This window comes from Cannabis sativa, chromosome 2, assembly GCF_029168945.1.
Source record: "Cannabis sativa cultivar Pink pepper isolate KNU-18-1 chromosome 2, ASM2916894v1, whole genome shotgun sequence".
Classification (NCBI taxonomy): domain Eukaryota; kingdom Viridiplantae; phylum Streptophyta; class Magnoliopsida; order Rosales; family Cannabaceae; genus Cannabis; species Cannabis sativa.
In genome coordinates this window covers 91,068,296-91,093,226 of record NC_083602.1, presented here as the reverse complement: position 1 = coordinate 91,093,226, position 24,931 = coordinate 91,068,296, and the positions used below count along the sequence as shown (strand labels likewise).

The 24,931-nt window shown below is 34.3% G+C and overlaps 4 protein-coding genes across 5 annotated transcripts; 3 read left to right on the top strand and 1 right to left on the bottom strand.

Moving 5' to 3' along the window:
• Positions 1-248: 248 nt before the first annotated feature.
• LOC115721225 (UDP-glycosyltransferase 87A1) lies at positions 249-5,679 on the bottom strand. 2 transcript variants are annotated; one of them, XM_061111042.1, is made up of 3 exons: positions 5,643-5,679; positions 4,051-4,813; positions 249-1,369 (listed from the first exon to the last, which is right to left on the bottom strand). In XM_061111042.1, the coding sequence occupies exons 2-3, from the start codon at positions 4,607-4,609 to the stop codon at positions 459-461; spliced, it is 1,470 nt and encodes a 489-aa protein (XP_060967025.1). In that variant the 5' UTR covers positions 4,610-4,813; positions 5,643-5,679; the 3' UTR covers positions 249-458. The 2 variants fall into 2 exon arrangements, with proteins under 2 accessions (XP_060967025.1, XP_060967026.1); XM_061111043.1 differs by lacking the exon at positions 5,643-5,679 and adding an exon at positions 5,427-5,465.
• Positions 5,680-6,674: 995 nt separating this feature from the next.
• LOC115720555 (G-type lectin S-receptor-like serine/threonine-protein kinase LECRK3) lies at positions 6,675-9,113 on the top strand. The gene has a single exon (XM_061109711.1). The coding sequence runs from the start codon at positions 6,675-6,677 to the stop codon at positions 9,111-9,113; it is 2,439 nt and encodes an 812-aa protein (XP_060965694.1).
• Positions 9,114-15,513: 6,400 nt separating this feature from the next.
• On the top strand, positions 15,514-18,116 carry LOC115718876 (G-type lectin S-receptor-like serine/threonine-protein kinase LECRK2). The gene has a single exon (XM_061111041.1). The coding sequence runs from the start codon at positions 15,554-15,556 to the stop codon at positions 18,008-18,010; it is 2,457 nt and encodes an 818-aa protein (XP_060967024.1). The 5' UTR covers positions 15,514-15,553; the 3' UTR covers positions 18,011-18,116.
• Positions 18,117-21,365: 3,249 nt separating this feature from the next.
• Positions 21,366-23,804, top strand: LOC115720554 (G-type lectin S-receptor-like serine/threonine-protein kinase LECRK2). The gene has a single exon (XM_030649696.2). It carries the CDS (start codon positions 21,366-21,368, stop codon positions 23,802-23,804), a length of 2,439 nt encoding a protein of 812 aa, XP_030505556.2.
• Positions 23,805-24,931: the final 1,127 nt, after the last annotated feature.

Genomic DNA, 24,931 nt, shown 5'->3' with positions numbered 1-24,931 from the left:
TATTGGTCATCATCTAGAGAATCGACCACCTTAACTTCCCTAGCAAATAAGGCCCTAATCCACTTGAATCATTATTGATTAGTTCATTAAATTAACTCTCACTGAGATTGACAAGACTAATGAACCAATGAATAGAGTTTGATTGAATATATGGTATGAAGTAGAGAATGAGTATATGGTTGTTGTTGAAGAAAAACAACAACATTGTAATATTAAGCAACTAATACTAAATACTTCAAATCAAATCAGAACAAATCATGATGTACATTGAAATTTGTAGTTATTTAGTACAGATAATGTAGTATAACATTAGTACTGAATATCAATTGACATTTAAAGTATAAAATCTTATTGTATGTATGCCTATGAATACAAAATTATAAAGAGCTGATGAGAGTGAAGGAGCCAAATCCCGTAACACTTCTTCAATATAAGAAACTGCTAACCGCTTATAAAAGTCAGTATTTATCGGGTTGCAAAATGTGGTTTATAAAAGCATCAATATTTGTGTGGGAAGAGCCTCCTTTAGAGATTGCAATTTGACATAATTTTTGAAGTTGCTTCATTCTTTCTCCCATAACTTTCCTATCATTATTTTCTTGATCCATAAATATCTTCACAAGCTCACAAATTTCATCTCTCCTTACTAAATTCATCTCATCATCATCACCATGATGAGTCCCTTCACATATTATCTTCTTCTTCTTAACTTTCCAACCAATCTTCCAATCCTCAACAATTTGCTTGCTATTATGAAACTGGTCACCACCTATAGGAAAAGTCAACATTGGAACCCCACCATAAATAGCTTCCATAGTAGAATTCCACCCACAATGAGTCCAAAACCCACCAACAGAAGAATGACACAACACCCTCATTTGGTCACACCAAGGCACCACAAACCCCATTTCACCACAACCATTTTTGATACTTGACACATTCTCACGTGCCACCCACACGTGTCTAACACCACTAGCTCTTATCCCACACACAATTTCATCCAATTGGGTCTTCGAAACTGAAAGAAAACTCCCAAATGAAATGTACAACACAGATGCTTGAGGTTGAGAATCTAGCCACTCAATATAGTTGCCATTTTCATGATGAAATTGAGGGTCATTAATGGTGGTAAGTGGTCCAATTGGGTAAATGGGGAAAGGGAATTTGGGTTTTAACACATCAAAGAGTTGTGATTCAAGCTCATATACTGAAGAAGATACAAAATATTGTGCTTGGGACACCTTTGAAACAGCATCTAACATTATTTTCATTGTTTTACTATCCTCTTTCTCAAAAAAATTCTCTGAGATATCTGATAGCCGAGTTGAACGGATTCCTGGGATATAGTCCACCAATTCGTGGCCTCGCTCTATGACATGATCGAGCAAGGTGTTGAAAACAAGTTAAGACAAGATTCACAGCTTAAAAGATAAAGAGAAACAGTGCAAATTTTGTGTGCAAATATAGTATTTTTATTTTACTCTTATCAACAGATGAAAAATATGTAATTTTACAACCCAATAAAAGAGAAAAAAAAATCATGAATAATGAATTAAAATGTTTCAATATTGAAAACTACTAAAATTATGTTTCAATGTTTCAATGAATAATAATTAAAAAAAAAAAAATCTACTAAAATTATCTTTACACTCTAAAAGTTTATGAATGAACCTCAATATTGACAATAAAATTTTTTTTAAATAAATTAAAATAATTTTTATAATTTACTACATTTATTTTTTGTTTAAACTAAAAATTTATTATTTTCTTGTTTACTTTAATAAAAAGATTTGAGGCATAGTAAAACATTTACAACATATATTATATATTATGATATATATTATGCAGATAATTTATATTTTGGATGGAAATAAATATTTTATATTTTTAATTTGTATCTATTTTTTTAAGGAAAATGATGTGTTTATTATTTAAAATTTTTGTTTCTCCAACTATAAGTTAAGAGTTGAGCATCCTATCTAATTCAACTTTTTTTTTTCTCACCCAATTCAATCTAATTAATAATTGGATGTAGAAAATAATCATTCGATCCAATTGGATGTGAAAAATCATCATCTGATCCAATCCAATTAGACTTCAAAATCCAATCTAATTACTAATTGGGTCGAATCGATTGTTTAATTGGATATTCAATTACACCTAAATTTTAATATTAACTTGAAAATATATATATAAAAAAAATACGTAAAAACTAAATATCACTTTTTATTTAAGTTTAATACTCCATAAAAATATCATCTTTACAAGTGTAATGCAACTAAAAATTTGAAATAACTAAAACAACAACATTTCTAAGTAATAAAATAGAACAAAACATCATGAAAATAAATATTCAAAACAACAACATTTCTAAGTATTAAAATATATACAAAATTCACTAAAATATAATTAATATATATTTTATTTTTAATATTTTTTATTATATAAATAAATATAAATAATTTTTTAATGACTAATTAAGATTTTTTCCTCCTAAACTTTAACATGTATCAAATTATGCCTCCTGAATTTTTAAAGTCGTTAAAAATTCTCCTGAACTATTAAAATTGTTGGATTTAAGAACTTTTTTTCAATTTTAGTAAGAAAAGTCTAACATGGATGAAAGTTTAGGAAGCTTGATTTGGTACACGTCAAAGTTCAAGAAGACGATTTGGTAAATATCAAAATCTAAGGAGCATGATTTAATACATGAACAATCATAGAGTTAGTAAAATTGAATGAAACTAGACAAACGTCCTTAATTCCAACAATTTAATAGTTCAGAGTAAATTTTTAACAGCAAAAAAAATTTAGGAGCAAAAATTATAATTAATCTTTTTTAATATATATATATAAAAAATTAATTAGATTTGATTAATTTTTAATTGGATTTTGAACCAATCTAATCCAGTTAGAATGTAATTTTTAACATTTAATCCAACTTTTTTTATAATTAAATATTAAATCAAATTAGTTCGATTCAATTGAATTTGACTGAATGTTACCCTTACACTATGTTTGGTAGGAGGGAGAAGTTGAGGGATGGAAAGGAGAGGAGGGAGAGAAGTGGGAGGAGATAACAAATCCCTTTGTTTGGTAAGAGGGATTGAAGAAGAGAAAGGAGAGGTGAGAGGATAGCAAATCCACTCAAATCTCTAATTTCTAATCCCTCTAATAATGGAAGGATTGGAACTCTCCTTCTTCAATTATTGTAAATTACATAAATACCCTCAACAAATATTATTAAAAAATAATTATAAGGATAAAATAGTAATTTTATAATTTAATAATTATCTATCCTTCAATCACTCCATCCTTCATACCAAACAATATAAAATGATTATTACTCTCCTCTTCCTCCCTTATATTCTCCATCCTTCATCAACTCTCCATCCATCCTACTCTCCCTCATTCCTACCAAACATAGCCTTAGAGTATAACTTATCTATCCAAATAAAATATTGGGAAATTCTATAATGCACCCCCTTAAAAGGGATACATGATACATCTCTATCTGTTTTAGTATATGAAATAATAATTTTTTAAATACTTATAAGACATCCGAGGGGGATGTTAGAGAGTTACATTGACAATGTGTGGAAAGATAATTTTAGAATTTATAACGCGCGTAAAATAATTGTTAGATTATTTTTTATATCAGTAAATTATTCTAAATTTCTTAAAATTATTCAGGATATCTTAAATAACAATAACACATCCAATCCAATTAAAAAACAACTTTTAACATTTAATAATTAGATTGAATTAAATTAAAAACCGTTACAGTATAACTTATCTATCAAAATAAAATATTAATGTGAATATTTATACTATTGCATGTTTGCCTACGTATGATTTAAAATTAAAATTATTAAAAATTAAAAATATGTATAATCATCAAACTAGAAAAGAATCAATTAATGATTAAAACCAAAACAAAAATTACTCAAATTAATATTAATAACTTTTCTAAAAAGAGAAATAATTCTTCCAAATTAGACAATAGTGAGTGATGACGTGGCAATAGATAAAAGTAAAGAAAAGACTAACCAGAGAGTTTGATTGGGAAATGACCGTTTTGTTTAAACCGATCAAAGTGATAAAGCACCGAAAACATACAACCCGACAATGGCCAGAACGAAGCCACCGGAATATTCCTCCGACCACCGACTTCGACTGGCCAACCCAATAAGCTATCCGATACGATAATCCTAACCGGTGGAAGACGAACCTTATCATTATCTAAATCAACAAGAAGCTCTTCAAAGGGGGCTTCCAATTTGGTTGCGACAGCCTCATAAAAATCAGCCAATTGATTTGCCCTAACATGCTCGGAAGGGATGACGTTGGGTAAGGTTTGGAATCGGATATTGTTGTCGGGTTTGGGATCCGACCCGATCAGACCCAACCACTCTTCGGTTAAGACGAAGGTGATTAAGATGGTGAGATTATCGTGTTTGAGATTGAGACGAGAAGATAGGGTTTTGCAGAATGTCATTAAGGCGTTGATGTGGCTTCTGCCTGGATATGGTAAAGCCACCACGTGGCACACCGTGGTTGCTCCTGGAACTGGAAATGGATGATCATCGTTTACCTTTGTAGAAATCATTATTTGTAGTTTTGAGTGTTCAAATTGTTCACTTGACTGACATAGCTACCGATTAAGGTTAGTCAATGGTTATGGGGTCTCATATGGGATGGTGAGGTGGGGGCCATGAAAATATCTATGACAGCATTGGATGGTGTGCTGTAGTGATAAGGGTGTCTTTCCAAGTAACGGTTTTTGGTTGGTTAAGAGTTCGAACTTCACGACCTAGTTTGATGTTGTGGTGCTATTCGTGATGTTTAATTTTGTGTAATAGTAATGTAATGGAATAGGAATTGTAATAGTAATACAGTAGAATCTCTATTCAATAATACTTGGGACCAAGTAAATTATATTCTAATTAGGACGTTATAACTAAATAGAGTTACACTAAAAAAAATTAAAAAACTAAAAAAAATATCAATGTAACAATAATAACAATAAATAATCATTAATACTATATCATAATAGAAATATTTTAGAGTAAATATAATTTCATACATGTATAATAATTTAAAATAAAATTATTAATTTTACATAAATAAATTTACAAAATACATGTATATATTTTATTAAGAGGTAATTATTCTTATATAAAGGTGTATAACTAATTACAATTTAGAGGTTATTCTTATTTATAACTGGCCCAATTTGGGACTTGATTTTTTTATAACAAATTAGAGGTTATTCTTGAATAGAGTATTCTTAAATAGAGGTTCTACTGTAGTAATTAATCACAATGTATAGTTTGTGGTTGGACGGTGTGTTGTAGTGATACGGGTAGTGATAAGAGTGTCTTTACAAGTAACGGTTTTTAGTTTAAGAGTTCGAATTTCATGACAGTCTTTAATATTTTTTATTACGAGGCTAGTTTGATGTTATGGTGCTATTCATGTTAGGTGATGTTTAATTTGGTGTAATAGAAATGTAATAGTAATATAATGGAATAGGAATAATAGTAACTAATTACAATGTTTGATTTGTGGTTGGATGGTGTGCTGTAGTGATAAAGGTGTCTTAACGGTTTTTGGTTGGTGAAGAGTTCGAATTTCACGGCAGTCTTTAATATCTTTTACGAGGCTAGTTTGATGTTGCGGTGTTATTCATCTTAATGAAATGAGAACCGTTGAGATAAGACTTACAATTGGAACATGATCTAAGAGATTGTAGGAGACTCTGAGCTACCGAAAGAATGGGGAAGGAATATTGTGCACCCTTTTTTGTTATATTTATATGTTAAACATGTAAAAGAATACATTTATTCTCACAGAAAAAAAGTCTAGTTCAAGTGTTATGGTTTCAGCTCCTCCATCTTTAAATTCTGATACCATCATCTGTACTAAATAATCAGAATTTGTTCAAATATTTATAAATGTTAGTTCTTATTTTATTTGAGCAGTTGAAAACGAGAGACTCATTATTGTATAATATATAATATCTATATATTGTTGAATAACCTCAAATTTATTAAACAAAAGAAAGGATCTTGGTGATCACATTGTTTAAAGCTCATTTTTGTCAACTCATGAGCAGCACACAACAAGGACTTTTCAGGAAGTCAACTATTTTAGTATTATTTTTACCCAAACATGTTTAACTGTGGAGTTCTAATATCATTACATGAACCCATTTTACTCTAAACTTAAACCCCTGACCACGGACCTAGACCCAAACCCGACCCTAAACCCCGAATAAAATACCTTGTTTATCTATATGCAATAAATGTTATTACTGTAATTTTTCTTTTTGACAAATTCTATGTTCATAAATGTTCTTGAAATTGACTTATGAACAAAGTTTATTTACATATTTATGCATGAATTCATTAACGTGCACCCAACACTACGACGAGCTGACATCCTATAAATGGTTTGAAGAAAAGTTTTGCAGCTAATAAGGTTTTAATGCCATTATATATAAAGTCTTTAAAATTTACATGGACTCTAGTTGTAAAAGACTTTAAAATTTAGTAGTCTTTGTCCATTATTAAGTAGGAAATTACCAAAACGAATATTATATATAATAGTCTTTATTCATGTAAATGTAGTTCTTATTATAATCCCATTTAATTAGAACACAAATCAAAAGAATGAGTTGTAAAATATTTCTTAGCTTATTTTTATTATTGATACTATTTTGTTCTGCTAGTAGTGCTGATAAAACTACTCAAAGGAACAACATCACATTGGGTTCGTCACTAACTGCACAACCAAATCAAAATGAGTCATGGATATCACCAAATGAAGATTTTGCATTTGGTTTTCAACAAATCCGAAAAGATGGCTTCATTCTTTCTATATGGTTCAACAAAATACCTCAAAGAACCATTGTTTGGTCAGCCAACAGAGATAATCTAGTGCAACAAGGCTCAACAGTTCAACTAACCAACTTTGGCTCATTAGAATTGAGAGACTCAACAGGAAGAGATGTATGGTCTGCTGCTGCCTCTGGCTCTGGAGTTTCTCATCCAGCCATGCTAGACATCGGGAATTTTGTGCTCACCAACCAGAAAAATTTCTATCTTTGGGAGAGCTTTCATGAACCAACTGACACATTGTTACCTACACAATATCTTGGTCAAGGTAAGAAACTTGTATCTAGGTACTCCGAGTCAGATTACTCGAGTGGAAGGTTTCATTTTCGAGTTGGAGATAATGGGGCTACAGAGTTCTCTGCCAGGGGTTTCCCAGTTGACAGTGATAGTTACAATGTTGTTTATGAACTAAATATGTTGTCACAAGGCAATGGCATGCAAGTTATGTTCAACCAATCTGGTTTTGTGTATCTGCAAGCACAAAATGGTACCATAATTGAATGGTTGACATCATCCAACTCTATTTTTTCGAAAGGTTTTTACCAAAGGGTGGTTCTTGATTACCATGGTGTTTTCAGGCATTATGTTTACCCGAAAGATGATGATCGAAATTCTAGAGGATGGCCTAGTGGAAAATGGAGCCAAACTTCACCATCCATACCCAAAAACATATGTTTAAGTATTAAGGGGCCTTATGGACCAGGAGCTTGTGGATACAATAGCTACTGCAGTGTGGAAATTGATGGCACACCCAATTGCCAATGCCCTATTGGTTACACCTTCGTCGATCCAGATGATAAGATGAAAGGATGCAGACCCAACTTCAAAGCTCAAAATTGTGATGAAGACTCTAAAGATGTCAATAACTTTGTGATGTACACAATGGAAAACACATATTCCCATTATGGTGATTTCGAGGCAACTTCACCTGTTTCTGAGGATTGGTGCTTAAACTATTGCTTGGTTGATTGTTTCTGTGCTCTTGTCATTTATGAAAATGATAGCTGCTGGAAGAAGAAAAATCCTATCTCAAATGGGATGAGAGACTATAGTATGTTGGGAAAAGCTATGATCAAAGTAAGACAAGATAGCATTGTTACTTCCAAGCCAAGCAATCACAGCATAAATTCCTTTCAAGAAACACTAATACTCATTGGATCAGTACTTCTAAGTAGCTCTGGTTTTCTTAATATCGTACTGCTAATAACCTCATTGGTTCTCTTTTTTCTCCTAGGACGCAAAACATCAATCACCAAACTATATCAGAACATGCCAAAGATGAACTTGCGGAGTTTCACTTTTTCAGAACTAGAAAAAGCTACCAATGGATTCAAGGAAAAGTTGGGAGTTGGTGCCTTTGGAGCTGTTTTCAAAGGGGTTGTGCAATTGGGCGACAATAACACTACTTCAGCAATTGCTGTGAAAAAGTTGGACAACAAAAAATTGGTGAAAGATGGTGATCAAGAATTTACAGCAGAAGTAATGTCCATTGGTCGTACAAACCATAAGAATTTGGTTAAGCTAATCGGGTTTTGCAATGAAGGACAACACCGACTTCTTGTTTATGATTACATGAGCAATGGATCCCTAGCAACCATTCTTTTTGAAACATCAAATAAGCCAAATTGGAACCAAAGAATGAGAATTGCTTTTGGGATTGCAAGAGGACTATTTTACTTACATGAAGAGTGCAGCACCCAAATCATACACTGTGATATAAAGCCTCAAAACATCCTCTTAGATGACTCATACACAGCAAGGATTTCTGATTTTGGACTAGCCAAGATTTTGAAGAATGATCAGACTCGAACCACAACTCGAATAAGAGGAACCAAAGGATACGTTGCTCCTGAATGGTTTAAAAACATGGCTGTAACAGTGAAGGTGGATGTATACAGCTATGGAATTCTGTTGTTGGAATTGATTTGCTGCAGGAAGAATTTTGAAGAAGATGTAGAGGATGATGCCTCAATGATATTGTCTGATTGGGCATGTGATTGCTATGAATCTGGGAAAGTTAAGTGTCTAGTTGAGAATGATGATGAGGCCATGATGGAGATAAAAATGGTTGAGAAGTATGTGATGGTTACTTTATGGTGCATTCAAGAGGACCCTTCACTAAGACCAACTATGAAGAAAGTTATGCTTATGCTTGAAGGAAGTGTTAAGGTTTCAGCTCCTCCACTCCCAAACTCATTCATCAGTTCATTGTAGTTTCTATATATGAAGTTCTCTACTTTATTTCTTTCTGTGTCAATGACATTATCTTGTCCTAAATAATTGTTTTGATTTGATTTGAGCATTTGTTGGGCACTAGGATTAGTATGGTGTGCTATATAATTAATAAAAAGGGCATCTGAGTCTTCGATTGGGAGAATAGTTTTGAGTGAGAAATTACTATAAATAGATGGGGTATGCAATGTATTGAGTAAAACTCTTTGCATTAAAGGGGCCTAAGGGCTTCCATCATTGTAATTAGTTTTCTCATACATTCAATATAATACCCTACTGTTTTGCTTACTAAAGAAAGTTGATATTGTATATTGCCTTTTAAAAGTCCACTTAGTTAACTTCTTGAGAAAAAATTAAATGACTTGTTAATTTGGTTTATATCTAATTAAGTTAGATATTTCTGTTATTACTTGTTCTGTTTATTCCTTTGTTATGTATTGCTTTGTATTTTCTTTTTCTATTTGGATTTCAGCTAATCCAAAAAGATGGTTTCCTTCTTGCCATTTGGTTCAACAGAATACCTGAAAATCATTGTTTGGTGAGCCAACATAGATAATCTGTTGAAGTAACCAAACATGGCTTATTAGTTCTCAGTTCTCACAGAAGAGATGTATGGTCTGCTGATGTATTGCGGAATGAAGAAAAATGAATTGAGCTTTGTTGATTGATTGAATTAATTACAAAGAAAGGAAGCAAGTATATATAGCCTAGAGAGAACCGACTTACAGGTCTTAACAAAACTATCTAACTTAACAGTATTAACTAACTTACCTAAACAATAGCAACTAACTTTCCTATCTGTTAGTAACAGATTACAAACAATGAAATGAGTAAAAGAGGTAACTGAACATACAGTAACATCCTTCAGTAAAACACTTGCAGTAGGATACAAAACGAGTAACTTAGACTAACACTTAGTCTTTAATATCCCCCCCTCAAGATGGACTGTATAGATTATATACAGACATCTTGTTGATGTGTGTTGCGAGGGTTGTGGAAGGCAGTGGTTTGGTGAAAGCATCAGCCAATTGCAAGTTGCTGGAGACAGGAATTAGACGGATAGTTGCATTGTTGATTTTGTCACGAATGAAGTGACAATCTAGCTCGATGTGTTTGGTGCGTTCGTGGAAAGTGGGGTTGTTGGCGATATGTATAGCAGAGTGGTTGTCACAGTAAATAAAGGCAGGAGTATCTTGTTGAATTTGGAAATCTTGTAGTAAGTATTGGAGCCATGTAAGTTCACTTGTCGTGGCAGCGAGAGCTCTATATTGCAGCGGCGAGCTTTTAGAAATAGTCGGTTGCTTCTTAGTTTTCCAAGAGATTAAGCAATCTCCTATGAACACACAAAATCCAGTAGTGGATCTTCGGGTAATTGGACAAGATGCCCAATCCGAATCTGAAAATCCTCTTAAATGAAGGGAGGAATTTCTGGGGTATAGCGACCACTTGTCCAGGACTCCCTTTAAGGTACCTAAGGAGATGAGAAACGGCTTGCATATGAGGAGTTCTAGGATTGGCCATGAATTGACTCAATGTGTTGACGGCATAGGTAATGTCGGGTCTTGAGAGTGTGAGGTAGAGTAATTTTCCAATTAATTGCCTATAGGTTGAAGGGTTTGTCAAAGGTTCTCCTTGTTGGTCATCAAGTCGAGTTCTTGGATCCATGGGGGCCTTGGCAGGTTTGCAACCAATGTATCCATTGTCTTCAAGGAGTTGCAAAGTATACTGCCGTTGAGAGATGAAAAGACCATGAGAAGCACGGGCAATTTCGAAGCCAAGGAAATACTTCGGTGGCCGAGAGCCTCGAGTTTAACCGCTGGCGGTGTAAAGTGTTTTGAAGTTGATGTAAGGCTTCAATGTTGGGGCCTGTGATGACAATGTCATCCACATAAACAAGTAGAGCAATGAATTTGTCATCTTTGCCTCTTGTGAAGAGAGTATAGTCAGCCTTTGATTGTGTGAAACCTTCTTGTAAAGAGGGCGATGTGAGTTTCTTGTACCATTGTCTAGACGATTGTCGTAATCCATAGATGGATTTGTGAAGTTTACAAACGAGATTAGTACCTGTAGGGACATCATTAGACACGGTTAGACCAGGTGGTAAGGCCATATAAACCTCTTCATTGAGGTCTCCATTCAAAAACGCATTGTTTATGTCAATTTGTAAAGTATGCCATTGTTTAATAGTGGATATAGCAAGGAGGAGTTTAAAGGTGACCATTTTGGCCACAGGTGAAAAAGTATCAAAGAAATCAAGGCCTTCTTGTTGCGTATACCCTTGAGCAACAAGTCTAGCCTTGAATCTTTCAACGGAACCATCAACTTTATTGAGTTTAATCTTGTAAACCCAACGACAACCAATAACTCTTCTATTTGGTGGGAGAGGAACAACACTCAAGTCTTGTTGTTTCGAGGGCTGAGTGAAGCTCGGCACATCCATAGCATCGAGCCATTGTTTAAAATGAATTGCTTGTTTATATGTTTGTGGCTCCTTTAAAGATGTGACTGCAAGTATGAAAGCTTTATATGATTCGGTTAGTCTAGCATAAGAAAGGTATTTATTTAAAGCATGAGGAGTAGATGATTTATCCTGTATTGCAGAATGACATTCAAAGTCTCTAAGGTAGGAAGGAGGTCGAGTGGTTCTTGTGCTTCTGCGAGGGATATCCACTGCTGTATCATTGCGATTGTTACAGGCATTTCTTTGTGTTTCTGCAGTGTCTGCTGGTGTACTATCTGCACCAGTAGGCGTATTATTTTCCTTTTCTGCAGATGAACTAGACTCAGGTATATCAATAGCAATGTGTTGGTAATCCTCAACAATAGTTTTTGAAACATTATTAGAGGGGACAACCGTGGTAGTGAAAGGATCAACATTAGTTTCATCAATATTTAATTTAAGAAAAGGAAATATGTGCTCATGAAATACAACATTTCTTGAGATAAAAACTTGGTGATTATTAATGTCATAAAGTCTATAACCTTTCACTCCTTGAGGATATCCAAGGAAGACACAAGTTCTTGCTCTAGGATCAAATTTGGTCCTATGAGCGATGAGTGTAAGAGCAAAACCAGACACCCGAATACTTTTAAATGTTGATAGTCAGGTTGTCTTTTGAATAATAATTCATAGGGAGTTCTGTTTTGTAAATTTGGAGATGGAGTGCGATTGATCAAAAAGGCGATTTGTCAAGATGCATTCTCCCAATTTTATGGGCATATGAGCACAATATAAGGCTCTCAACATTGAGTAGGTGTTGGTGTTTCCTTTCAGCAATGGCATTCTGTTCAGGAGTCTCAACACAAGTAAAATCATGTAAAATTCCACTTTTTAAGAAAAGATCTTTAAAACTTAGCTCGGGAGCATTGTCAGATCTAAAGGTTTTAATCATGCAACCAAATTGAGTTTGAACATAAGCTAAGAATTGAGGAATAACATTTAAAGCATCAGACTTATGTTTCAAAAGATAAATCCAAGTAAATCGAGAGTGGTCATCCACAAGAGTGAGAAAGAATCTAAAATTGGAATGAGAAGGTACATGATAAGGACCCCAAATATCACAATGCACAAGATCAAAAATTTTGCAAGCAAATTTACCACTATTTTGAAATGGGAGTTTCTTTTTGCTTAGCTTTTGGACAAATGTAACATGGTGAATCTTTATGCAACAAAGAAGTATTACATTTGAGATTATTTTCTAACAATTTCAAGTATTTATTGGATAGATGTCCCGGCCTAGCATGCCAAGTTTCGGCTTAGTTACATTGAAAATAGGATAACTAGCGGCTTTTTGGTCCGAGAATGTATAAACCATACGCACAATTACCTCTCGCAATCCTCTTCTTGTTGGCAAGGTCCTGCAATATGAACTCATTAATGGTGAATTTAACCTTCACATGATTATCATTTATCAAGCAACTTACAGATATTATATTGTACTTGAAATCTGGCACAAAGAGAACATTTTGCAATGTAATCTTATCTGTGACAGCAACAGATCCACTTTGATGGACAAAAATAAAATTCCCATTAGGGAGAAGTAATCTTGTAGGTGTGACATTGTATACACATTGGAACAATTTTATATTAGAGCAAACATGTCTTGTTGCCCCCGAGAATTAAGATCCATGAATCATTAATTTGAAAATCAATTATGTTAGACATCACAATACCTTGGTTACTGTACCATTGTTAGTTTCGGGATTGGGAATAATGTCATGTGGCCCAACAAATTGAGGAGTTGTTGATATTGCACGAGCGATTAATTGAGGCGACGAAGGTCTCGGTTTTCCAGCTTTGGTTTCTTCTTGATTTCTTGGTTGGTCTGCAATTGATTAGCAGCAGCGTCTTTTGGTTTGTTCTTGTTGTATCCGGGGGGATACCCGTGGATCTTGTAACACCTCTCAATGGTGTGGGCGGGGATGTTGCAATGAGTGCAAAACGGCTTTATTTTTCTTGGGTGGATGAGATTTATTTCCTTGAGGATCGGATCTGTTTGAGTTGGATTTATCTCCTTGAAAGGCAAAAGCAATTCCAGGATTAGGTTCAGAATGTGTGCTAAGATTTCCCTTCTGGTTTTCCTCTTGAGTAACAAGGTGAAAGACCCTATTGATTTCTGGAAGGGGATCCATAATCAATATACTTCCACGAACTTGGGAGAAGGAATCGAAAGTCCACGTGAGAAAAGCCATTATGTGTTCCATGTGATGGTGTTCTTGAAGTTTCTTGACACCACCACAAGTACATCCATTGCAAACACATGCTGGTCTATAGTTGGACAATTGTTCCCAAATGGTCTTCAATTTAGTATAGTACATACTCACAGTTTGATTTTCTTGTTTCAAGTTCATCAAACTTTTTCTTAAATTGTATATGTGAGGACCATTTCTTTGATGAAATCGGACCTTAAGATCAGACCATATAGCAGCAGCGGATTCATCATATAAAATGCTAGATGAAATTTCTTTAGACACAGAATTTAATATCCAAGAAATTACAATGTTATTATTCCTAAACCAAGCATTGTACATAACAGTTTCAGAAGGAGAGGGTTTAGGGATGGTACCGTCCAAGAAGCCAAGTTTATTTTTGACTGAAATAGCCAAGATCATGGCTCTACTCCAAGACATGTAATTGTCTTGACCAGTAAGAAGTTGAGACACCAGCACATTACCAGGATTGTCACCATGGTGCAAATAGTACGGATGTGAAGGATCTTGAGGTGGCTTCGTTGAATCACTTGTTGATTCAGGTGAGCTTGAAAAATCGAATTGGAGGCATCTCCAACCATGGCAGGTATTCCATCATTGTCGATACCCTGATTTGAGCTTTGATCATCAGTTGCCATTCAAGATTCGCAGAAACTTCAGCAGTAATAACTTTCGAACAGAAACTGAGAAGATAGAAGAAAGAACAGAACAGAACAGAGTTCTTGATGTAGCGTCGCCGGAGAAGAAGCACGGCGAGAGATTGGATCAAGGGAAAGCATTCCTTTCCCGCTCTGATACCATATTGCGGAATGAAGAAAAATGAATTGAGCTTTGTTGATTGATTGAATTAATTACAAAGAAAGGAAGCAAGTATATATAGCTTTAGAGAAGGAAGCTTACGACACGGTGTAACAAAACTATCTAACTTAACGGTATTAACTAACTTACCTAAACAATGGCAACTAACTTTCTATACGGTTAGTAACAGATTACAAACAATGAAATGAGTAAAAGAGGTAACTGAACATACAGTAACATCCTTCAGTAAAACACTTGCAGTAGGATACAAAACGAGTAACTTAGACTAACACTTAGTCTTTAATAGATGTCTCCTATGCAGCCATGCTAACAACTTGAAATTGTAAAATTTGAAAAATAACCACACTTAATCTATATCCCGGCCAAACCATTGGTCGTTTTATGGTCACACAGTGTAATTTTTTGTCACACGAATTATCCAACAGACACACTGTTGTCTACACAATATCTTGTTAGAGGTAAACAACCTGTTTGTAGATACTCTTGAGTCAAATTACTCAAGTGGGAATATGAGTATCAAAAAAACAAGTGGCTCTATTAAATAATAATAATAATTTTGGTATAAGTACTATTATATCATCTCCTTACTAGAAAAACAGGTAAAACGTTTACTTATTGACTTTAAATTAAATAGTACCACCATTAAGATGATAAGTATTTGTGATAGTTGCATTGAACAAAAAAATTATTATAGACCAAGTCAATTTTTACCCAACCCAACCCCCCTCCAATAGAAAATGAAGAAGAAATTGACTTTAAATTAGATTAAACTGTGTGTCAAGTTGTGTCAAAAGGGAGTGTTATACATATACATGTATGTAACAATTCAAGCTTCAAGTTTCTCCATATAGATAATATAACTGCATTCTTATTAGTTATATTATTAAGACACAATGATGATGAGTAGTACACATCTCAACCAAACATTTCTAAGCTTACTATTTCTTTTGATGCTGCTGTGTTGGACTAATGCTGCTAACATCACTTTGGGTTCATCACTCACTGCAAAACTTAATCATCAAAATGAGGAGTCATCATGGCTATCTCCAAATGGAGATTTTTCATTTGGCTTTCAGCAAATTCAAAAAGATGGCTTCCTTCTTGCTATCTGGTTCAACAAAGTACCCGAAAAAACCATTGTTTGGTCAGCCAATAGAGATAATCTAGTGCAACAAGGCTCTATTGTTGAACTAACCAAGGTTGGTTCATTAGCTCTTAGAGACTCTACAGGAAAAGAAGTATGGAGTACTGGTTTTGGAGTTGACCATGCAGCCATGCTTAACACCGGGAATTTCGTGCTAGCCAACAAGGATTTTAGCAATAATTGGGAGAGTTTTAATGAACCAACAGACACATTGTTACCTACACAAGTTCTTACAACAACTAAACAACTTATTGCTAGTTACTCTAAGTCAAACTACTCAAGAGGGAGGTATCTTATGACAATTGATGATGGAGATCTTGTGTTGTTCAGCAGAAGACCTCCACAGGATCATGAATCTATTTATTGGCCAGAGAATTTGATTGATGGGAGAAGTACTGGCCAAGGAATCAGCTTTCAAGTGATGTTTAACAAATCTGGCTCTATTTATGTCCAAGCAAGAAATGGAACCATACTTAAATGGTTGTCACAATCAAACTCTAGTTCATCAACATCAGGCCTCTATCAAAGGGCTATTCTTGAATATGATGGTGTTTTCAGGCATTATGTCTATCCAAAAGATGATGATTCTCAAAACTCTACTGGTTGGCCTCTCAGGCAATGGTCTCAAACTTCTCAAGCCATACCCGAAAACAAATGTCTAAATTTTCGGTCGCCTGTAGGATCTGGAGCTTGTGGATACAATAGCTACTGCAGTATAGACAATGATGGCAGACCAAGTTGCTATTGCCCCAATGGTTACACCTTCATTGATTCAAATGATAAGATGAAAGGGTGCATACCAATTTTTGAAGCTCAAAGTTGCAATGATGATTTAGAAGATTACAAAAACTTTTATATTGATAGCATTGATTTCTTGAACTGGCCTTTAGGTGATTATGAGTCCTTTCAATCAGTGTCTGAGGATTGGTGCAGAAATGCTTGCTTAGTTGATTGTTTCTGCCCTCTTGCCATTTTTGGAGGAAACAAATGTTATAAAATAGCAGCTCCTTTAACAAATGGGATGATGGATTCAAGTATTCAAGGAACAAAAAGTCTAGTCAAAATAAGAAAAGGTAACTCTACTGCTTCCAAGCAATGCAACAACTTAGATTCGAAAAGAAAAGTAGACAAAACAACACTGATAGTCATTGGATCAGTTATTATAAGTAGCTCTGCTGTTCTTAATATCCTACTGCTAATAACCTCATTGGTATTCTGTTTTCGCCTTCGTCGCAAAGCATCAATCACTAAACCAAATCAGAACATCCTAGAAATGAATTTGCAGAATTTCAGTTTTGTTGAACTAGAAAAAGCTACCAATGGATTCGAGGAACAATTGGGAGCTGGTGCCTTTGGAGTTGTTTACAAAGGTGTTGTGGAATTGGACAACAATAATATAACTTCAATAATTGCTGTGAAAAAGTTGTACAATAACAACATGGTGAAAGAAGGTGAGCAAGAATTCAAAGCTGAAGTCATGTCTATTGGTAGTACAAACCATAAGAATTTGGTAAAGCTTATTGGTTTCTGCAACGAGGGACAACACCGGCTTCTTGTTTATGAGTACATGAGCAATGGATCCTTAGCAAGCTTTCTTTTTGGACCCTCAAAGCCAAAATGGCACCAAAGAAAGCAACTCGCTTTGGGGATTGCAAGAGGACTATTTTACTTGCATGAAGAGTGCAGCACTCAAATCATACATTGTGATATTAAGCCTCAAAACATCCTCCTAGACCACTCATTTACAGCAAGAATTTCTGATTTTGGATTGGCCAAGATTTTGAAGACTGATCAGACTCGAACTACAACTGGAATAAGAGGAACCAAAGGATATGTTGCTCCTGAATGGTTTAGAAACATGGCTGTGACAGTGAAGGTGGATGTTTACAGCTATGGCATTCTGTTGTTGGAGCTGATATGTTGCAGGAAGAATGTTGAAGCAAATGTTGAGGATGATGCTCAAATAATATTGGCTGATTGGGCATGTGATTGCTATGAAGCTGGGAAAGTTGAGTGTCTTGTTGAGAATGATGATGAAGCCAAGATGGAGATGAAAATGGTTGAGAAGTATGTGATGGTTGCTTTATGGTGCATTCAAGAGGACCCTTCACTGAGACCAACTATGAAGAAAGTTATGCTTATGCTTGAAGGAAGTGAAAATGTTTCAGCTCCCCCACTCCTAAATTCTGTCATCAGTTCACTATAGTTACATCTTCTTATGCATGTGTGTATAATATTATTTTGTACTTTAATTATTCTATGCTAAATAACTGTCAATTTATCTATATACATAATGTATATATGTGTGTTTTGATTTGAGTATTTAGTATTTCATGCTTATTACTAAAGAAGAAGAATATAAGGTTGATGCTTATAGCTAGCTATGGTATCTTGTTGTTGTTAAGATTTGAACCTTTTGACATCTATTATATGTGTAATTTAACTTAATTATTATACCAAAATTAGCACTATGCTCAGAAATAGCATGTTTAATTATAAATATATACTGTAACTAACTAAAAATTTACATATATTTTCTCGATTTTTTTTACCTCTTACCTTTATGTGGGTCCGTCCCTGATTAGAGCTGATTTGCTGCAGGAAATTTATTGAATCATTGATGGAGGATGAAGTTTATATGATATTGGTTGATTTGGCATGTAATTTTTAGGACTAAAATTTGAATAGAATATAAGATGTATCTATATGCCTTTGGAATATAGTGAGTTTTTCTGTTTTGTAGATAGTAAAGTAGTAAGTATATCACTCACTCAAAACTCAAAGCCAACAAGAAAGTGCTCTTCAATCATATGAATTTATAGTTATCAAATAACTGGTTGGCAAAGTGGTTCTAGTTAAAATTCCTTCTTTGCAGGAGGATATCTCTAAACCCAAACAAAATAGCAATATCAAACTCAAAGCACCATCACAAAGACAGAGAAATAGAATAAGAGGAGACAAGTATTTAGTAAGACAATCTTGAGTTTGAACTTATTAATGAGGAAGTAAAATCATCCTAAATTACTACAAATTTCAATACACACAAATACTTGTTCTGATTTGATTTGAGTATTACATGCTTACTAATATGTTTTCTTTTTCACCATATGTATATTGTTACAATCATTTGGGTAGAACTCACTCCCAAATAGTTATATACTAACCGAGATCATACTTAGTCAATGTGGGATCCTAACAATACACCTCTATTTGGAGTGGACGTTCATAGCGCCCACTCCACGGTAGCCTACTCTAGGCCTAATCCACATGTTGCCTTTTCGCAACGTCGGTCCCAAGATGCATGAGTGGACTGTGACCCCAACCTGATCAATGTTTAGCCTAATCCACAAGTATAGTTAGCCTCTAACGCAACCTTGGGCATATGCGGGTTATGCTTAGGACCCACCTAGTCTAAAGGCCGAAAAAAATTTCTTTTAAAAGTACATATTTTTTTTTACTATTTTGAAAAATACTACAATTTAACTTACTAAATTTCAGAATTGGCCTTGGTTAGCTTGCTCTAACCATATTTGATCAATGTATATTGTATACCTTATAAATAGAAAAAATTTAGTCCACTTAGCTAACATCTTACTCTTTTCCAATGATTTGTTAATTTGGTTAATTTGAGAGTGTGTTTGGTAATATTTTTTAATTTTTTTTTTTTGGTTTTTTATAGAAAAATAAAAATATTTTTCAAAAATATATTTTATAAAATTATTTTCACTTTTTAATTTTTAATTAAGAAATTTTGAAAACAAAAGTCACTTCAAACAAATTCTAAACATTTTTTCTTTTAATCAATTATTTGAATTCCGACCCCAACCTGGATTGTGGGACCTAAACTCGGACCTTGGACCTAGACCCGGACCTGGACTCGAATCTCATCCTAGACCTAGACTCCAGTCCCCGAACTCGGACCCAAACTCGAATCTCAGCCCCAGAACCCAAACCCTGGCCTAGAACCCCAGACTCGACCCTAGACCCAAACCCGACCCAAAACTCGAACCCGACCCCAGACCCGAACCCGACTCCAAACTCAGACCCGAACCCGATTCAAATAAAATCAACAAATAAAATTATAGAAACACTTTTATTTTTTGTTTTTAAAATTGAAAAACAAAAGTGGTTACAGAACATATTTTTGTTAATTACTTTCATCTTTGTGATTTAAAAAATTTAAAAACAAAACTATTATTAAATACCATTTATATTGTGACAAATTGAAATATGACTTTGGGTGGATCATGTCAAAGAAAACAATAAGAATAGCTTTCAGAGTTTAACAATGATTTAAGATTGATGTTTGTACATATATATATACATAATATTTATACATATACAAACAAACTCCAGCTATACAGGTAGAACAAGAAACTTATGTCTTGTTTGTTGACTTTTTTAGTATGGACATTAAAGTTTTAACTACCAAATAGCTACATACCTAGCCATCTTGTATATACTATGGTCATAAATCATAGTAATATGTATATGTATTTTAATCCCATGTTTTTCAAAAAATATATATATATATATATATATATATATATATATATATGCACACATTTATGAGATTCTTTTTGTTAGAATATGCTTTTTGAATCAATTTTTATGGAGTGTTCTATCTATGAACTTTCCTTACAAAGCATCTTAGGAAACGCACCAAACTAGGCATTATCAACCTATGGTTAGCTCAATATGTTTTAAGGAAATTAACATATAAATAATCTTATGAGGTGGGAAAATCTAGGTGAAAAACCTTATCCTAATTATAAACAAACAAAAAACATAGTCACATAAACGAAATATATATTTATATATATTTTGGTAACTTATTAGGTAGGGCATCACTATTGTAAAGAGGTTGTTTATATAACATTGTCTATACATGTTACAGATAGTAGTCTCGTGAGTAAGAAGACATACTGGATAAGTTGTGCAATTCCACATCGTCTAGAGAAAGTAAGTATGATAATTCTGAGACTGTATAAGTATGAGACTACACAGTTAAAAATGACTTAAATGGATTGATGGGTAATACCTATATCAACAAGGTGCATCTTATTTTTTGGTGGCCCATCACTTGAGAACTCTAAAATTAAGCATGTTGGACTTGGAGTAATCTTAAGATGTGTGACCTGTAAATACTCGTGTTGGTTTGTAGGGTCAGTCGTCACTCTAAAAAGCAACCAAAAGTGACGTACTCGTGTATAAGAGTCATGAGTCTGTGAGGGTAGCCCAATAAAAGCTTAAAACGGGAACGTTACAATACATCTCATCCTGTTTGTTTTTAGAAAATTATGAATAATTTATTAAAAATACAATTCAAATTAGTAAGTTACACTTATATTTATAAAAAAAAAAAGTAAATAAATAAATAAAGAAGCGTTCAACTGTTTAAATTTTACTGTAAATTATTCTAAATCTTAAAAAAATTGACAGAATATGCTTCGTATACTGGAGTAAAAATAATGTCCCTACCTAACAATTTTCATATATAAATATATATTTATATCTTAAAACTTAGACACATACTAGGCAAAATGTTTGTTGTTGTTAAAATGAGTCACCTATTCACTCTTCTCTTCATACCATTTTCTGTTGTGTTATCTCAATTCAATGGTTTAGTGACATTGAATGAGACTCTCACTGCAGGGGATAAAGATGCCTTTTGGCTTTCACCATCCAAAGACTTTGCCTTTGGATTTCACAGACTAATCAACAATGATAATGTTCTTGATTTTCATTTTACTGATGAACATTACTTGCTTGCCATATGGTACTACAAACTCGGTCCTGATGTAACCATAGTTTGGCATGCAAATGCAACCACTGTGCCAAGAGGATCCACCCTTGAGCTCAATATCCACACTGGCTTGGTGCTTATTACCAGCTCATCTCAATCAGGTGATCAAGTAGTATGGAAAACCGAGCTAAAAGAAGGCGAGGGCGGGGGTGGGGGCGGTTTTGTAAGTTATGGCTTGATGAAGGACACAGGCAACTTTGTTTTGCTTGATGAGAATAGGACAGTCATATGGGAGAGTTTCAGACACCCTACTGATACATTGCTTCCTACTCAGACCATGAAGATTGGTGATGTGCTTTATTCTCAAAAAAGCTTAACAGATTTCTCACCGGGTGAATTCAAGTTTAGTTTACATGAAAATGGTAATGTTTTGCTAAATTTCACATCTTTGTTCAATTTTGAAACTCCTGTTACATACCATAAAATAGGCTTTAATATTGGTGGTCATGATTATCAAATCAACTTTGATGCAAAAGGAAATTTGTACTTATTGAGTAGTGATAGAAAAATATGCATTGCAAAATCAGATGATGCAATTGTCTCACCTTCTAAGCATTATCTCAAAGTTACTCTAAATTTTCATGGTGTTTTATCACTGAGTTATTGTCCAAAGAGTAATCATAATACTACTGAAATGTCATGGAAAGTATTGAAGGCTATACCAGATGATATTTGTAATGATTTAATTGTGCCTAGATCAATGGGGACTGGACCATGCGGTTACAATAGTATCTGCAAAGTTAGAGATGATGGAATCCCAACTTGTAAGTGCCCACTTGGGTATTCCTTTCTCAATCCAAATAGCAACTATAGTGGCTGCAAACCAGATTTTCAACAACTCTGTGATCATAATGGAAATAAGATGATGAGTATGAAAGATCTTCCGAAAACCGATTGGCCTCAATCTGATTATGAGCTAATTGAGCCTTCTGATTATGAAGAATGCAAAAACAATTGTTTGTTGGATTGCAATTGTTTTGTAGCTATTTTCAACTTTGACAACAATCGATGCTTCAAGAATAGACTCCCACTATCCAATGGGAGAGAGAGTGAGACACTCAAACACTCAATGGCTTCTATCAAATACATGAATGCTTCACTAATTAACACTCTTCACATACCTTCTTCTAATAAAACATATAAGATTATAATGACACTTATGTTCATACTCTTGGGTGGTTCTTTACTTATCAATGCTGTTGTTTTGTCTTCTTCTCTACTCAACTGCAGCAATAAGCTCATTAGAAGCAATGGAAATTCGGTTGTAATGAGTTTGCGCCAGTTTACATGCAAAGAACTCACAGAAGCCACAAACGGGTTCAAAGAAGAGTTGGGAAGAGGATCTTATGGTATAGTCTATAAAGGGCAAACAGAGTTTGGTACTGACATAGCTGTTAAATTACTAAAAAGACTATTTAGTGAGAATGAGAAAGAATTCCAAGCCGAATTGAACATCATTGGCCAAACACATCAGAAGAATTTAGTCAAGTTAGTTGGATATTGTAATGAGAGAAAGCACAGGCTTCTGGTGTATGAGTACATGAGCAATGGAACCTTAGCCAGTTTTCTATTTCGGGGTCCTAAACCGAGTTGGAACCAAAGGACTCGAATAGCCATTGGGATAGCTAGAGGACTATTTTACTTGCATGAAGATTGTAGCACAACCCAAATCATTCATTGTGATATAAAGCCACAAAATGTGCTTCTTGATGATTGTCACAATGCTAGAATATCAGATTTCGGTATGGCAAAGATTCTTGGACTAAGCCAAACACATAATAGTTCTTCTTCTAATAAAACCAGCATAAGAGGAACAAAAGGGTACATTGCACCAGAATGGTTTAGATCATCATCATCAACAACAATCACAACCAAGGTTGATGTGTACAGCTATGGAGTAATGTTGCTTGAGATAGTTAGTTGTAGAAGGAATGAAATCGATTTGGTAGACTTGGTTTATGAATGTTACAACAATGAGAGACTTGAGGATCTTGTTGAGAATGACATAGAAGCCATGGATGAGATTGAGATGGTTGAGAGGTTTGTGAAAGTTGGTCTTTGGTGCCTTAATGAAGATCCCTCTAAAAGACCTTCCATGAAGATGGTTTTGTTGATGCTTGAAGGGATAGTTGTAGTTTCAAGTCCATCAACTTCTCCTGCTTACTCTTCTTATTCATCTTCTTCTAACACATGAAATTTAATCCACCATTATTTTTCATATAAATCTTATTATGACAAAGTCATAGAGGATCATTGTATGCATATTGTATTAAATAATAAATAATACTATGTTTGGATTAAACAGTGTATTGTATTAATTATTATGACCAAAAATTTTATTACGACAAAATTTTTTAATACAATGTAAGCTGTATTATAGACTCCAGACCCAGACCCGACCCAGACCAAGGATCGTACCCTGAACCCAGACCAGACCCCGGACTCGGACCCAGATCTGGACCTGAACCCTAATTCAACCCAAACTCGGATCCAATCCCGACTCAGACCTGCACCCGACCCAACCAGGATCAGACCTGGGACTAGGACTAGAGTCAAGACCCTAAAACCGGACTCAAGACTCACATCCAGACCCGAACCCGAGACCCAGACCTGACTTGGTGAAAGATATATCTTTTGACTATATTATTGATGCTCCAAAATAAAGGGGTTGTGATATTACCTTTAGTAATTGCTGTCAGAAAATTGGACAACAACAACATGGTGAAAGATGGTGACCAAGAATTCAATGCAGAAGTAATATCTATTGGTTGTACAAACAAACCATAAGAATTTGGTAAAACTAATTGGCTTCTGCCGATGAGGAACAACATAGGCTTCTTGTTTATGAGTACTTGAAGAGTGCACAAACAAATTTATACATTGATATAAAGCCTCAAAAACTTCAATAAATCAATTATCCAAGCATGCCTTGACTTTTTTTGACTATCTTTCAAATATGCAAATAAATCTTTTAATTTTTTTCCAATAAATAATGTTATGAAGAAAATCGATACATAGAATCTAATTAGTTCCTCTTGTTGGTACATCCTCTTAGATGACTCATACACAACAAAAATTTTTGATTTTGGACTGACCAAAATTTTGAAGACTGATCATACTCGAACCGATGTTCCAGATCATTGCAAATACTAAACCAACTAAGTTATCTCGTTTGGCATTGGCATCAGTTGAAGTTTCAATTGTAAATTTTCGATGAGAAAAGTAAAAAAAGAAATAGACTAAAGTTACCCTTTTCTTTTTGGAAAGACTTAAGCTCAATCGCAGCTTAGCAGGCTCGCTCACTGCATCCTTCGTCTTGAA